Source organism: Berghia stephanieae, chromosome 4 (assembly GCF_034508935.2).
Source record: "Berghia stephanieae isolate SIO BIC M18660-M18661 chromosome 4, UCSD_Bste_1.3, whole genome shotgun sequence".
NCBI lineage: Eukaryota > Metazoa > Mollusca > Gastropoda > Nudibranchia > Aeolidiidae > Berghia > Berghia stephanieae.
Genome location: NC_088363.1, coordinates 2,126,644 through 2,144,363, shown reverse-complemented (window position 1 = coordinate 2,144,363; position 17,720 = coordinate 2,126,644). Strand labels below are relative to the sequence as shown.

The window sequence follows — 17,720 nt, the reverse complement described above, 5'->3', positions numbered from 1 at the left end:
CACCTTTTTATCGTGGAATTGCAGTTTATGAAATAGAACGAGGAGGAAAGACAGAGAGGCTACACGTCTGTTTTTGACAGGGCCGTAGAAACAACTGATGTGTATTGAAATTGTGTCGTTTTAAATTGTATGCCGGAAGAGAACTTGGATCGGTTTGTCGCGTGATTTCTGTTTCAACGGGGCCGTATTCGATTATTTGAAAACAAACACAAACAACTTTTTTATTTTTTAAAACTGATTGGATGAGAAACGAAATGAAATATCTTGACAGCCTCGATTTCGTTCGCCCAATGATGGAAAGGAAATGAGAAACGGCTACAAACATTTCCTATCGATTTTCCAGCTTGGTTTGTTCGGTAAATAGATTACAGCCTAATAATAAATGATTGAATCTTGATTCAGAACTTCATTTCTCATTTCAATATCCCGTTTAAAGGGGGGGGGGGGGGTTGTTGTTGTTTTGTTTGTTGGTTTTGTTTTTGGGGGGGGGGGGGGTTGTAACTCTGATTACATTGCAGAACATCTTTCTGAAGTCTCAATCGGCGTTGGAAATTATTTTTTTTGAAAACTTAATTGAATGATAGTGGTTTTTATTAGACCAGCCAACTTTTAATAAATTTTTTGTTAGCGGTAAAATAGAAACGGATCGTGAATCGTTAGATTATAGATAAAATTCTGCGCGGTGCGACATGAAAGATAATTAGATAAATAATTGATGAATGATGCAAGGAAATGTCGAATGTTCTTGCTTCTGTCTCGTTTTAATGTTTGTTTGTTTGTTTCCTATTTTTCATCAATAGAGATAGAAAATTATATTTTTTATTCATAACGTCCGCCCTTCCTATCATTTTCATACCTGCTGTACTCTGCAAAAATATCTCATCTTGGAATTTTTGGCCAGAAATAAAAATCGTTTGGTTTTTTTTTTTCAAATATCCTTCGGTTTAAATTTTTCTTGTCAGAGTCACTCATACCTGGGACTTCCGTAAGTTTTCAGTGAAATCCCAGTTTGAAAGTGTTTGACAATATGAGAGTCATTTCAATCGCTAGATTTGGAAGGACGAGTTTTCTGGCCAAAATCTTTAAATATCGTTCTTTCAAACTACGAACTGTTCATACAGACTGTAATAGGTTTGGACTCAATCCAAGATTTTCTATTGAAATCAAACAACAAATTTGATATGACTTCGTTAACCCATTAACTGCCGAATTCTGGAGAGAAAAAAAAACTCGTATTTAAACAATTTGTCCCCTATCTTAGAGTGTACAGGGTTAATAAGTCATATAAAATCAAGTCTTTTTCTGTTTCATTTTCAAACATATGTTTATTTATTTATTTATTTATTTATTTATTTATTTATTATTATTTTTTTTATTATTTATTTATTTTTTTTCTTTTTTTTTTTTTTTTTGACTTTTTAATTTATGTTTTTGTTTTTTGGGGGTTTTTTTCTTTGTTTTTGTTTGGTTTTTTTTCTTGTTTTTTTTTATGGTCAATATCCCTATTCCTGTTTATTGTCGTATTTAAAAGACGGAGATAAATCTAAATTGGCAAAGCAACGACAAACATTGCGTGTCTTCCATACCTGAGGTAAAAAAAAAAAAATAGAAGAAAAAAAATGAAATTTGACCAGAAATCTCGTGGTGTTTCAAATATCCATCGATTTAAATGACCCTCTTCTTGACAAATACTCTCAAACCTGGGACATTATTGAAGAATCTCGGAAGTCCCGGGTACGGGAGATTTTGACAAGATGAGAGTCATTTTTATTGAAGGACGAGTTTTCTGGCCAAAATTTTAAATACGTGTTTTGTTTTGTTTTGTTTTGTTTTGTTTTCAGAGTATAGTCGTACAGTCTTTAAAAAAAAACAACATGGAAATATAACCCAATTTGGTATATTTACTATAAATTCCATACATGCTATATAAATGGCCCCGATAGTGGGTCACACAATACTTCCTTTATTCCTGTGTTCACGTGACTCATATGTCCCATTTTCACAGATCACGTATTTGGTCACCAGGACATCCAAGCTTCATCAGTGCCTTCTTTTTATTTTATTCAGACGTTTTGTTTGTTTTTTTGGTTTATTTTTCTTTCCCTGAAAAATTTCACGTTTTAAAAGTTTTGGCCAGAAAACTCGTCCTTCAAATTTTGATTGATTAGAATGTCCCTCATTTGGCAAAAACTTTCAAACTTGGGAATTCAAAGAAGTCCAAGGTTTGAAAGTTGTTGACAAAGTTGAGGTTCATTTTATTCGATCGATATATGAAGGGCAAGTTTTCTGGCCAAAATTTTAAAAACATGATTATTTTTTTTTTCAGAGCTCGACAGCTCAGTCCCTTTGTATTTTCCGTGTGTTTTTGTAAGGTTTCAAAACAATTCACACATTCGTTTTATGGCCGTATTAGATGGATGTTGAATTTGTTGAAATATTTATTTGTATTTTGTTTATGACAATATAAATGTTTTCAGTTATTATTACATGTATTAAAAACTGTTTATATCTTATACATGACAATTTATTTTTAGGTTTTTGACCTCTGTCATTCTGTTACGATTATTATGATGTGCACCCATCATAATTCATAACAATACTTCTGTCTCACCAATTATAATTGTACACCTGGCACGGCCAATGTTTATACTATATTTAATAACCGAGTGAATGTTACGTAGAATTGAGAATAAAAAAGCAACCTTTCTTATAGGGAATGAGATTAGCGGAAGAGTAGCATCCCTTGATTGGACGTCAACTTACAGAGAGAACGTCAATTTGGTTTTGAAGTGTCTCAAGCCGCTTTCATCGGAAGCGAGGACGAGAGACGCATGCGCACAACCAACATGACGTTCTCTCTCTAATAACTTTTCCGCCGGTGACGCCTAATCAAGGGACGCTACTCTTCCGCTAATCTCATTCCCTATTGAACGATTTACGAGGAGCAACGAAAAATGAAATTTCAATCTTTGGTATTTTTAGAATTGTCTCATATATTTTGAAGAGTTGCTGCAGATGATTGTTTTTATTTTTATTTACATTTTTTTCCATTTTTATAACTTGGAATAAACATTAAAATGTTTAAAACTTTTATTTTGTCCCTTTATCTATCATATTTCTATCCTTATCATACGTTTCCTAAAAAGACTTATTCTAAATGTTGACCCAATCCTATTAATAAATTTATTATCCCAACTTTATACAAAAAAACTGTGATTTATTATTTATTTTCTTTTCCCTGTAAAATAATTTATACATTCGTTTACTTCCTAATATCCACCCGTACAATTTCCACCGGTTTTTATAGACATGTTTCTGTCCTTCTCACTTGCATGCTAAAATCCACACTGACAGTGTCTTCCAAATGTAAACATTCACCATATTACAAAGTAACAACCTAAACTCTTCAGCCAGCCTTGGTTGGTTCTCTTATAAATTGTGAAGTAATGAGGAATGGATACATTTGTTACGATATATACATTTTTTTGTACTTTGCTTACTTATGTCAATCAATTTAAAAAATCAGACTGTTTCACAGAATATATCGAAGGCGGTGGATCAAACCTCTGAAGTCCCGATCCCGATTTTCACGTTTGACAGATCAAAACTATGAAGTCTACATACGAGCTTTGCGCACCATGTTTTATTTCATTTTGAGGTCATCAGAGGTCTGATCCGCCCAACATTAAATATAAAAATGGTGCGCATAGCTCTTATGTAGACTTCAGAGTTTTGATCGGTCGATCGTGAAAATCGGGACCTCAGAGGTTTGATCCCCCTACCATCGGTATCGTAGCTGTAATGTCTTCTTGAGATTCATAGCAACTTCACTAGAGTGTGGTCGGAGTTTTTTTTTTTTCCATTTTTTGCAATACACTTGATATCAGATTGTTTCGTGTGAAGTTAGTCCCAATGTTATAAGATACGTTTTGATTGATAACAGAAATAAGTTAGATTAAATCAGTGGCGAAGATTATCCCAACCTCTGTCGAATGGAATATATCTTATAATGTTTGTTTTTTTTAAACATATCTGTTTACAATGTCACAGATTATTCAATACATTACCTTTATTTTTAATCTCTGTCCATCCAATCAGAATTGACTATAAGAATATTTTTTTCATAAGCTATAAACTCAGAAGATACATCTTTGTTACTTTGTGACCTTCCCCTATAATTTACCATTTTCAACTCAAAATGTTTAGAAATAAATATTATATGATAATTTTTCCTCCTTTTATTTCTGCATGTGAATGATTTATTTAACCCTTACTCCCATTGCACAATAATAGTTCTGGTTCCCCCCGCCTTGGACTCATTCTTTCCTCGTCCGCCCCATCCTCCTAACTTCTATTCCTATATATTATTATAATATTAACCCTTTCAGACCCGTGCGAAGGATTCGATTGTGAGGCACCGAAGGTCTGCCACGTCAACGCCAACCGCGAGCCGGTGTGCCGGTGTAACTACATCTGCTTTAACGACATAAACCTCGTTTGCGGCACGGACGGCCGCACCTATAGCAACCAGTGCGTACTCAAGAAACAAGCGTGCAAGAGTAGGAAGGACATACAAGTCCTCTACGAAGGCAAATGCAGTCCAGGTGCGTATTGAACATGGGAATAACACTGCCATGCTCTGAAGGGGTTAAAAAACAAAACACTTTTTTTTAAAAACAATTTTGGCCAGAAAACTTGTCCTTCAAATATCAATCGATTAAAATTACCCTCGTCTTGTCAAAAATAACGAAAATAAAACCACTCTCAAATCTTGAATTTCCTTGAAGTTACGTCCTTGAAGTCGCTTCCGCGAGGTCCGAGGTTCGAGAGGTTTGGGGTTTTGGGTTTGTTTGTTTTTTTTAAGATTGGGGTCATGTTAATCGATATGTAGCTACATCTATGCAGGTCTGATATCCCAACCCGCTTATGGGCCTAGTTTAACATTGTTGTAGTGGACAATATTTTGCGTAATTTTTTGTGTGTTGAGATTTCCATTACACCAATAAGCCCATAAGGAATTGGGTTACTAGACCTGCAAAGAAGTGCACGTCGGGTCATTTGAATCGATCTGTATTAGAAGGACGAGTTTTCTACCAAAATTGGTAAAAACGTGTTTTTTGGGGGGTATGGCAGAAAAGTAACAGTTTTATTTTAAAAACTGGTTTGTTTTGAGGTTTCTCTTTCACCTTTGACCTAGTTTTATAGTTTATTTCCAATTTAATATCTTTGCCAGATTGAAGTATTTTATGAAATCTCACAGCTTGTTTCACAGCTGATATTTTAGCTTAATTTTCAACTTTTTTTAGTTAGACTATAGCTGTAGATGCATTAATTGTATTTCCATATTAATATTATTTCTCTCACTTTATAATTATCTGTTTTAATGTTTTATTTTTATATATCATCTTTAAAATAATTTAATACTTTTTTTACTATTTTTAATTGATATTCACAAAGCAGTAAATTAGTACAAGATTATTATTGTTTTAAATTTTACTTTAAATTTTCTATTTTTATTAAATTTTTCACCTTTGATCATTCCATAATGTCTTCATTAATTGCAAAATTAATCAAATTGCTTCTAATATTTACCACAACTTCACTACCATTATACTATGAAAACTACCATAATTTGACAACCATCCTTAATTGACAACTACTATAATTCGTCTACTTCACTATACGATGAAAACTACCATAATTTGACAACCATCATTAATTGACAACTACTATAATTCGTCTACTTCACTATACCATGAAAACTACCATAATTTGACAACCAACATTAATTGAAACTACTATAATTTGTCTGCTACACTATACTATGAAAACTACCATAATTTGACAACCATCATTAATTGAAACTACTATAATTTGTCTGCTACACTATACTATGAAAACTACAATAATTTGACAACCATCATTAATTGACAACTACTATAATTCGTCTACTTCACTATACGATGAAAACTACCATAATGTGACAACCATCATTAATTGAAACTACTATAATTTGTCTGCTACACTATACTATGAAAACTACCATAATTTGACAACCATCATTAATTGACAACTACTATAGTTCGTCTACTTCACTATACGATGAAAACTACCATAATTTGATAACCAACATTAATTGAAACTACTATAATTTGTCTGCTACACTATACTATGAAAACTACCATAATTTGACAACCATCATTAATTGACAACTACTATAGTTCGTCTACTTCACTATACGATGAAAACTACCATAATTTGACAACCAACATTAATTGAAACTACTATAATTTGTCTGCTACACTATACTATGAAAACTACCATAATTAGACAACCATCATAATTCGTCTATTACACTCTACTATGAAAACTATCGTAATTTGACAACTACTATAATTTGTCTACTATACAACACTATGAAAACTACCATAATTTGACAACCATCATTAATTGACAACTACTATGATATTATTATTATTATTATATTATTATTATTATTATTATTATTATTATTATTATTATTATTATTATTATTATTATTATTATTATTATTATTATTATATCCATAACTTAATCTCCCGTTTGAAAAAGTGTGTGTGAACCTGCATCTTATGTTTGGTGTGTTTTTGGGTGTGTCGATCTCGTGATTGCTCCCCTCGTAGTGCTGTGGAAATGTCTGTCAGTCTGTCTGTCTGTCTGTGTTTGCATGCCCTGGTCAGTGGGTCCAGCTCCAGTTCTTAGACATCATTTCTGCTATCTTGGCCCCAAAGGGATTTGTTTTAATATATACACGAGCCCCAACAATAGAGACAGAATGAAGTTGACTTTCACTCAGGTCTTTGTTGTTTTTGTTTTTGTTTTTTTGTTTTTTTTTTTTTTGGTTTTTTTTGTTTTTTGTTTTTTTTTTGTTTGTTTTTTTTTTTTTTTTTTTTTTTTTTTTTTTTTTTGTTTTTTGTTTTTTGTTTTTTTTTTGCCATCCACGTTTATGGGTAATTCTCAGTAAACTGTATTAACCAGACTATAAACGCTTAAGGTGACACATAGTTTTGTGTGTCCGTTCGTTATACTTCCGGATGGCAATGTTGTGAGCTTCTTAGCCAAGCGCATACTATCTATATATTAGGGGCATAGATTAGGGGCAGCTTGGCTCAGCGGTACGGTCTTTGCTTCGTACCCGAAAGGTACCGAGTTCGATCACCAGCCGCTGCTGCGCTGTGTGGCCTTGAGCAAGTCACCTCGTTCTAGCTCAATTGGCGCCGCTGCACTGGATTATTCCACTCTTCCCTTGGAATAGACTCAGAATAGACTCCTAGAGACAAATTTCTCCTATGGGATGAATAAAGGGAATTTTATTTTTATTTTATTTCTATTTTTAAATACAAGATGCTCATTGGGCGTTATAATTCTCCATTGTCTTAAGATAAGTATCGTGTACGTAAGAGAAAACAACAACAAATGAAGTGAGTAGGAAAGTGCCAGAAGACAATAGAGAAAAAAATTCGCGGCGGCAATTGGGGCTCGAACCCGCGACCTTACTGGTGCGACAAATCCGCCTGGCCGGGGAGAGTGTGACCGTATGAGCTATCCGCGATCCCAAAAATGATCGCTTTTAACCCTAGTCTTTATTAGAGCCTTCTCTCCCTGACTTCTTGAGGTCACGTGTTCAACACACACGTAAGAGCGCGTCCATTATCAGCTAAGAAAGAAGCAATTTATTGAACTTACACAATTTTCGCGCCACAACTATTTTAATCCAAAAAGGGATTTACAATCTTCAATTATTTTGCACGCAAATAAAGGCGCTCGTTGACCATCTTGTTGTGTAGAAATCTATTGCCTTAACATTAACCCGGACCTTTCTTTCGTTATCTGTAAAAATTTTCTAGTTATTGTGGGTGATTCCTGTTGACATCAGACATTCTGTTTGATGGATTATCTATATTCCTTCATGGAATGCCTAGGTGACGGTATCTTATGACATGATGCCGTGGTGGAAGGACGTATTTTTTAAAAATTGTTATTGTTATTATTATTATTATTATTATTATTATTATTATTATTATTATTATTATTATTATTATTATTATTATTATTATTAATTATTATTATTATTATTATCATAATCATAATATCGTATACGAGAAGTAGACAAATGTTTCATTTTTATTACTCCTGCTCGACGTGTACATACATGCAGGTCTGACATCCGAACCATCAGCGTATGGGCCTGGTTTAACATTGTTGTAATGAAAACAATATTTATTTGTTTGTTTTTGTTTTGTTTTGTTTTTTTTTTTTTTGAGATTTCCATTACAACAATGAACCCATAAGGAATTGGGTTATCAGATCTGAAAATAAGTGCACGTCGCTCCTGCTGCTATCTTGCTCCAAAGTTTGCGAAATTTTTATTAGCCTTTATTTATTTTTGTTTTATTTATTGTTGATATTATATGACCTATCGTCTCAAAACGGTAATATGTCGAAATGAACCAAGTACCAAAAACCGGGGTTTTTGTTGTAGAATTGACCAAAAATATGTGAAAATTTTGTTTTTGTTACTGTAAAAACTATTTTTAAAAGAATTTTATTCAATAAAAAGTATAAGAAGAAAATAAAATGTTCCAAGCTTCGTATTTTGTTTGATAGATAAGATCATTTTTAGTGACAAAATCACTCACGATATAATACCAGTTTGAGAAGATAAGTCACATATTTATTTACCCTTTGCCGTTCGTGAAATGATATTTTGCCTGGTTGCTTTGTTCACCATTTTGCTGTCCATGCTAAAGGATTGGGGTTGCTCAAAGGGACGGTACAAGATGAGTATAAACATTTCTATGGTAAACCATCATGGCGCCCATTGTCCGCCATTTTGCTTTTCACTCATTATTCATATGATTATTATTATTATTATTATTATTGTGATTATTTTTCTCACACTTTTGACTGCGTGTTTTTCTGGTTTAACATCTCGTGGTAGATGCACATTTATTTTATATTTTTATGTCAATATCCACATTCTAGATTTTTAAAAATATTTTTCATTTTAAGAAAAAACACACCAAAAAAACAACAATTACAATAGAGTCTACATTTTGATTTTGTATGTGTGTTTGATTTTATTGATTTTATTTTAATTCTTATTTTCAGAATTAATTTTGGTCTTACAATTTCGATATTTCAAATGAATTTTAATATTATGGCTGTGCTGTCTCTATTTATGGACGCTTGCCATGAACAATGTTTGTGTTACTTCGAGTGTGTCAGTCTGTGTCTATAATACAGTTAGTAACTGGACGTTTCAAAAGTCTGATATTGTAATTCCACTGACAAAACAGACTTGTAACTTGTGATATACAAGACGTCATATCTCCTACACGCTTGAAACACGAATGTACCAGGCCTACTGTAACTGTATTTTAATCACTTTTATCATGATTTTTGACAATTTAGACGTCAAAAAATCGATTTTTCGATATTTTTTCTATACAATGACGAAAGAAAAAAGTAAACGATTTTTTCACCCTAAATCCCAAAAATTGGACTGATCATCCCCCTTAATTTTCCATGTTTTGGGTTTTGATAAATTCTGATTTTCGTGATGTCATTTGTTACTAACACTACTAGACTTGCTATCAAATACTGCACGCTTTTGAAATTGAAAGGCTGCCTTTCCTAATATTGGGCTAAATTATTATTATTATTATTATTATTATTATTATTATTATTATTATTATTTATTATTATTATTATTATTATTATTATTATTATTATTATTATTATTATTATATATTATTATTATAATAATTTATCAAGTTAAGATGTTACTTTTTTATAAAAAGTAATGCTATAAGTACATGGTACTCATATCTGTGCTATTCGTGATTTTAAAAAAAAATCTCTTCATGATTGTTTGTGATGTTAAATGAGTTTTATCAAGATGAGGTGTTACTATTTGATGATAAGTTAAGATACAGCAACGACGAGGAATGCTATAAGTACTTGGTACTCAAATCTGTGCTATTCGTGATTACAAGATACATTTTCATACGGGGCAATTTGGCCTTTCAGATACTTGGATTTTAAGTATTTACAGCCTTAAACAATGTAATGTCAGTTGCTAGATTGGTATTTAAAGGATGGAGGGGGGGGGGATTCATTGATGCAACCGTTATTGCATCTAGGTGTGCCTCGTGTAGAATGTGTCCCACGTAAAAATGTCCCCGAAATGTACTGTATCTATATGTGTAGAATGTTCCCCCATTTCTATGTTGTCGCCAAATTATATAAGTTTGAATGCCTTTGTGTTATTTCCAGCATGAATTGAATTCGTCTGTGTCAATTTTAAAGTCCTTTAGTCAAGACATTTATACCCGATTACGATTTTCTTTTTCTAAAATAGCGATTGGTTGGATGGGAGCATCACCCTTGAATCATATACCTATGATGTTTGCATGGGTGTACGATCCGATAGTGGCGGGTGGTTGGATGGGAGCATCACCCTTGAATCGTATACCTATGATGTTTGCATGGGTGTACGATCCGATAGTGGCGGGTGGTTGGATGGGAGCATCACCCTTGAATCGTATACCTATGATGTTTGCATGGGTGTACGATCCGATAGTGGCGGGTGGTTGGATGGGAGCATCACCCTTGAATCGTATACCTATGATGTTTGCATGGGTGTACGATCCGATAGTGGCGGGTGGTTGGATGGGAGCATCACCCTTGAATCGTATACCTATGATGTTTGCATGGGTGTACGATCCGATAGTGGCGGGTGGTTGGATGGGAGCATCACCCTTGAATCGTATACCTATGATGTTCGCATGGGTGTACGATCCGATAGGCGGGTGGTTGGATGGGAGCATCACCCTTGAATCGTATACCTATGATGTTCGCATGGGTGTACGATCCGATAGTGGCGGGTGGTTGGATGGGAGCATCACCCTTGAATCGTATACCTATGATGTTCGCATGGGTGTACGATCCGATAGTGGGGGGTGGTTGGATGGGAGCATCACCCTTGAATCATATACCTATGATGTTTGCATGGGTGTACGATCCGATAGTGGCGGGTGGTTGGATGGGAGCATCACCCTTGAATCGTATACCTATGATGTTTGCATGGGTGTACGATCCGATAGTGATGTCGTTGGATGGGAGCATCACCCTTGAATCATATACCTATGATGTTTGCATGGGTGTACGATCCGATAGTAGCGGGTGGTTGGATGGGAGCATCACCCTTGAATCGTATACCTATGATGTTTGCATGGGTGTACGATCCGATAGTGGCGGGTGGTTGGATGGGAGCATCACCCTTGAATCATATACCTATGATGTTCGCATGGGTGTACGATCCGATAGTGATGTCGTTGGATGGGAGCATCACCCTTGAATCGTATACCTATGATGTTCGCATGGGTGTACGATCTGATAGGCGGGTGGTTGGATGGGAGCATCACCCTTGAATCATATACCTATGATGTTCGCATGGGTGTACGATCCGATAGTGGCGGGTGGTTGGATGGGAGCATCACCCTTGAATCATATACCTATGATGTTTGCATGGGTGTACGATCCGATAGTGGCGGGTGGTTGGATGGGAGCATCACCCTTGAATCGTATACCTATGATGTTTGCATGGGTGTACGATCCGATAGTGGCGGGTGGTTGGATGGGAGCATCACCCTTGAATCGTATACCTATGATGTTCGCATGGGTGTACGATCCGATAGTGATGTCGTTGGATGGGAGCATCACCCTTGAATCATATACCTATGATGTTCGCAGGGGTGTACGATCCGATAGTGATGTCGTTGGATGGGAGCATCACCCTTGAATCATGTACCTATGATGTTCGCATGGGTGTACGATCCGATAGTGGCGGGTGGTTGGATGGGAGCATCACCCTTGAATCGTATACCTATGATGTTCGCATGGGTGTACGATCCGATAGTGGCGGGTGGTTGGATGGGAGCATCACCCTTGAATCATATACCTATGATGTTTGCATGGGTGTACGATCCGATAGTGGCGGGTGGTTGGATGGGAGCATCACCCTTGAATCGTATACCTATGATGTTCGCATGGGTGTACGATCCGATAGTGGCGGGTGGTTGGATGGGAGCATCACCCTTGAATCATATACCTATGATGTTCGCATGGGTGTACGATCCGATAGGCGGGTGGTTGGATGGGAGCATCACCCTTGAATCATATACCTATGATGTTTGCATGGGTGTACGATCCGATAGTGGCGGGTGGTTGGATGGGAGCATCACCCTTGAATCGTATACCTATGATGTTCGCATGGGTGTACGATCCGATAGTGGCGGGTGGTTGGATGGGAGCATCACCCTTGAATCATATACCTATGATGTTCGCATGGGTGTACGATCCGATAGGCGGGTGGTTGGATGGGAGCATCACCCTTGAATCATATACCTATGATGTTCGCATGGGTGTACGATCCGATAGTGGCGGGTGGTTGGATGGGAGCATCACCCTTGAATCATATACCTATGATGTTCGCATGGGTGTACGATCCGATAGTGGCGGGTGGTTGGATGGGAGCATCACCCTTGAATCATATACCTATGATGTTCGCATGGGTGTACGATCCGATAGTGATGTCGTTTCTTCTTCTCTTTACTAGCCTATCCTGCTTCTTTGGTTTGTGATTGTATTTTTGACAGGGGATATTTTTTTTCCTGTAAATCCTCTGCCTGTTTGTTCTTGGTTATTTATAATTTAGCTTATGATATCTTTAGGTTATGATTTTGATTGACATTTGTACTATTTTTGTTAGATTGCTTGTTTTTTTGTTTCAGCGGTCTCTCATATAACCTCAATTGTGTTGGAAGAGACCTAAAGCAACAAACAAACAAAATTTTCTAAAATACTTTACTGTAAATATCGCCATTTGTTGACTGGTGAACATCCGCCATTGTCTGAAACAGATATTTGATAGGACTTTTGGGAATTAACCGGAAGTCCACACAATACGTTAGGGAAATAAAAAAGTTTGAATTAAGTGAATATTTGTCCGTTCATTCAAAGATTTTCTCACCAAAATGAATAACTGTCGGAGCTATTTTAGTTTTCAGATCCTGTAATATTCTTTAGAATGGTGAAATGGGCAATAGAAATTCTTTGCTACCCCCTAACTGGACGTAAATTTCTAGAAGTGGATGAATAAAGTTCATCTTATCTTGTCTTATCTTATCTTAAATCAACCATATAATGTTATATTCGATAGAAAAAAACGAAAAACAAAACAATACACAATAATCCACTTTAACCTCCTGATGAGAGCGAATGCTCGAAACAATAGTATAGAAGTTGATCATAATTATACTTGAAATATTATATTTATATATATATATATATATATATATATATATATATATGTGTGTGTGTGTGTGTGTGTGTGTGTGTGTGTGTGTGTGTGTGTGTGGAGTGATGTAGCAACTCATTTATTGCTATCATGGATAATACTTTGTTTTTTTTATGTTTAGACAAGATAACTGATTGGGAAATCACATACGAAAGCCTTATGGTTTTAAAATTAAATAATTTGTTTACAGTCTTCTAGTTGACAATCATGTATGCTTTGCTATTCATTGTCATTATGCTCGGATTGTTCCACTCATTGATTTATTTGCCTGTTGCTTTGTGCTTGTCTCACGTTTTGCTTTCAGATGCTATGGCACGCTTTGCCCCCCAGAAATGTCCATTTTTGACCAAACAGGTCGCTGGATGATTTTGTCTGTCGTCTTGTATTGCATGTCGTTAATTCCACGCCTTGCAGAATAAAAATATAGATACGTTCTACCAGTGCATGGGCAGATAGAATTTCAACTATTCCCATAATATGTAACATTTTTTTCTGAAATAAACTATTTCATTTATAATTTATTTTTAGTTAAATTGAATGTTTCAAGAACGATAACTCCAATAGTCATATCCATACATTTTACATGAATTCTTCTTATCATTGCAATAATATAAATATTTCCAATTTAATGATATCATATTTAATCTAAATATCCTCTTCTCTTCTCTCGGCTTCTAACTAAATTTTCCAGCTTTTAACTCTTGTGACTTTGAAAGTAAAAAAAAATCTATAATGTTTTGGGATCCTGCAGGGTAAATATTGTTCAGTTTGTGTAATGTTCGTATTCTGTACCTACTGTATCCCCCAACACGTTCCCATTGATATTGTTATATAAAATAGACGTGCCAACTACAGCAAAAAGCCCGTAGAAATAAGACTTTTGTTTTCTTTTTAGGTTTCCAATTATATTATCAGCTTCTTTAATTATCAAAACAACTTGTTGAAAAGGAAAATTCGGTTCACCTTTCACCTCTTTGAAGGATTTGAACCCCAACTGGGGACTCATTAATTATTGGTTATTTATAAAGTTATTTATATTGACTATTATTAAATATTAGAACTAATTGTAACTTGTTAGTAACTAAAATTACTCTTATATACATGAAGTAATAAATGGGTGGAGTAGATATTTATCATTAATTAAGCTTAAATTTAATTTGAATAAAATCTCTGACATAAATATATAAAATATCTTCTAAAACGTGCATACCCACAGCAGGTAAATCAAAAATCGAATTTTCATGTTTAGACAAAAGCTTCCGATGAAGAATTTTGGCGTGTAGTGATATATCTCTAATCTAGACTGCTACCACCTTGATTTTTCAAACGAAAAGATAATGAATTTTGAAAATTATGAAAATTTTAAATTCAGCTGGTTTTTTAAAAATTTTGTAAGACACTACAACAAGTGACTGGTATCAGTAAAATTTAGTCACCGTCAAATGAAATAATTCAGCCTCTGTGAATTGGAAGCATTTTGAGTCATCTCAGCTTTGGTGTCGTTATTCTCCTGGTTGACTTGACTTTTGAATCAAAGGAAAAAATTGACAAAAACTAATAATTATGCTCTTGTTGTTTGGAAATTAAAGGGGCGTCGATAGTCCTATGGGTAGTACCTAAAAAACAAGCAATGGTTTATTTATTTTTTTTAATTGGCCCACGTGATTGAGGAACGAACAAAATTATCTCCCATTGAAAGATTTTACAGTTGAATCCGTATAAAGTAAATACTCTTAAAGTCAACTTCTGTTTAAAGTCAACACTATCACTATTTGTTGATACCAAATGTTCTGTTTTATATCTAATTGTGTTTGTAATTGGATAAATTCAAACTTGCGTATTGTCAACCGATCTTTCTGGTCGGCGGTTTTGGATTTATCAGAATTCCATTGGATTTTCATTCGAATTCTATTTATAATTTTTTTTTTTTTTTGATTTAGCAACAGGCTTAACCCGACAAAATGACAAAATATTGTTTTAAGGTGATCGGTCACAGGTGTGACTTTTCTAATTACAGTGGAATCCGATTAAGCCAACACCGCCGGACCAGAAATTTTGATTGTCTTTAAGCAAAATTGACTTTATCCATGTTTAAAAAAAACAGATAAACAGAGCTTTTATATAGTGCAATATCCACTAAATATGCTCAAAGCGCTTTACAAATATAGAACATACTAAGGTAAAGAACAGGAAACTTGGGACCACATAATATGTGTTGATTTTAAGCAAAAGGTGACTTTAAGAGTGTTGATGACTTTATGCGCATTCCAATGTAATCGAAGAGTCATTTTCCAAAGCTCCTTAACCCCTTTTTTTCCCCAATTTGAGATATTGAGGATTATTTCCCCTAGAATTTCTCATTCGGTCTATCGTTTTATCACGTTTAAACCTCAAATTCACACAAATCTAGGGAAGTTCTTTTGTAGTTTGATGCTTAAAATGAAATTAAGTTTCAATTTATCTCATGGATGGAAAATCTCAAAAAGTAGAAAAATCGACTTAACGAGTTTTGGAAAACCGGCCTTTCAATTTTATTTACTGTGAAATCGCAAAGGTTGTCATTGGTCCTCTACTTCCTGTCCATCCATCCCCCAGACAACAATCCTTGCACCAAGATGAAGTGTGGGCCCGAGGAAGAATGCACGGTGGACCGCAATGGGCGGGCCTCGTGCTCCTGCCCCCCGAGATGCGAACCCGTGCTCCGACGCGTGTGCGGTAACGACTCGACCACCTACGACAATGAGTGTGAACTCCGGAGGCAGTCTTGCGTCAACAAAATCTACGTCACCGTTGCGCATCCAGGCGCTTGTAGTAAGTCGTCAATTTTACGCTACTGCTTTTTCTGGGGGGGGGGGGGGGGGGTCTGGATTTTTAAAAAGAATTTGGGGGGGGGGTTCAGGATTTTTTTTTTTTTTTTGGTTTTTGTTTGATTGTTTTTTGTTTTTTTTTTTGTGTTTTTTTTTTCGTTTTTGTTTTTGTTATTTTTTCAGTTTGGGGATTTGCATTTTTTTCTTTTTTTTTTCTTTTTTTTTTTGGGGGGGGGGGGGGGTTCTTTTGTTTGTTATTTTTGTTGGGTTTTTCTTTTTGGGCGGAGGGGTATTTTGTTTTGTGTTGTTTTTTGTTTTGTTTTGGGTTGTTTTTTTTTTTTGTAGTTGTCGTCGTCGTTTTTGGGTATTTTTTTCTTATGTGAACTTAGATATTATTACACTTTAGCTCTGGCTTATTATAAGTCCCTGATTCGAGTGCCCTGCCATACTCGTATTAAAAATTTTGGCCAGAAAACTTGTCCATCCAATATCGATCGATTAAAGTAACTCTCACTCTCTCATGGCAAAGTCCCAGGTTTGAAATTTTTTGCTAAGACGAGGGTCATTTAAATCGATCGATATTTGAAGAACGAGTTTTCTGGCCAAATTTCTAGATATATTATGTGTTTTTCAATAGTACGACAGTAAGTATTAGAAATTATTCATGCGGTTGTGTGGTCTTGTGGTATGACACTCGCTTTCGGATCGGAAGGTCCTGGGTTCGAGCCTCACGTTCGGCGCATAGTTGAGTCCCTGGAAAAAGCTCTTTACTCAGATTCTCACGTACTCAGGTGTAAAATGAGTGCCTGGTCGTTAACAGCGTTGTCTTTGTCCGAAAAATTGTAATATCATCTAACAGGCGTCATGTCATGTCCCGTCCTACAAGTTAAATGTTGCTGTTGACCAGGGACCCCTTGTAAAGCGCTTAGAGCACATTTACTTGATATTGCGCTAAATAAAGCTCAATTTAGAACTTAGATTCGTGATTTAATTATTGTTTGTTTGTTGTACCAGATTCGGACTCGCCGTGCAATGGCTACCGTTGTGAATATGGGTCCATGTGTGCTGAGATTGGAGGCAAGCCTGTGTGTGAATGTCCCCAGTGCTCGGAGGAATACAAGCCGGTAAGGAACACGCAACATTTTAACATTCACACGCTCTGCTATAATATTTTGATTTAAGGTGGGGTTGTTTGTTTTTTTCGAGGGGGGGGGGTGATTTTGTTGGGTTTTTTTTTTTTTGGGGGGGGGGGGTTGGGTTTTTTTTTAATTTGGGGGGGGGGGGTCTGATTTGTTTTGTTTTTTTGGTTTTTGGTTTTTAGTATACTTTTTTCTGTTTGTTAATTTTGGTAGGGATTTGTTTGTTTGTGTTTTTTATATGTTTTTTTTTTGTTATGTTTTGTTTTGTTTCTTGTATTTTGGGGTTTTGTTTGTTTTGTTTTGTTTTTTTTTGGGGGGTGGGGGGTCGTTTTTTTGACATCTGGTTTTGTTTTTTTGGTTGTTTTTATTTTT

The 17,720-nt window shown here is 35.3% G+C and overlaps 1 protein-coding gene across 1 annotated transcript in view; it reads left to right on the top strand.

Annotated features, from left to right (window-relative positions):
* Positions 1 to 17,720, top strand: part of LOC144969895 (agrin-like) — a 340,199-nt gene that overhangs the window by 272,599 nt on the left and 49,880 nt on the right. The window contains exons 5-7 of the mRNA XM_078908949.1: positions 4,389 to 4,604; positions 15,998 to 16,213; positions 17,224 to 17,333. Of these exons, the coding sequence (XP_078765075.1) occupies positions 4,389 to 4,604; positions 15,998 to 16,213; positions 17,224 to 17,333 (542 nt within the window). The remainder of the gene's footprint in view (positions 1 to 4,388; positions 4,605 to 15,997; positions 16,214 to 17,223; positions 17,334 to 17,720) is intronic.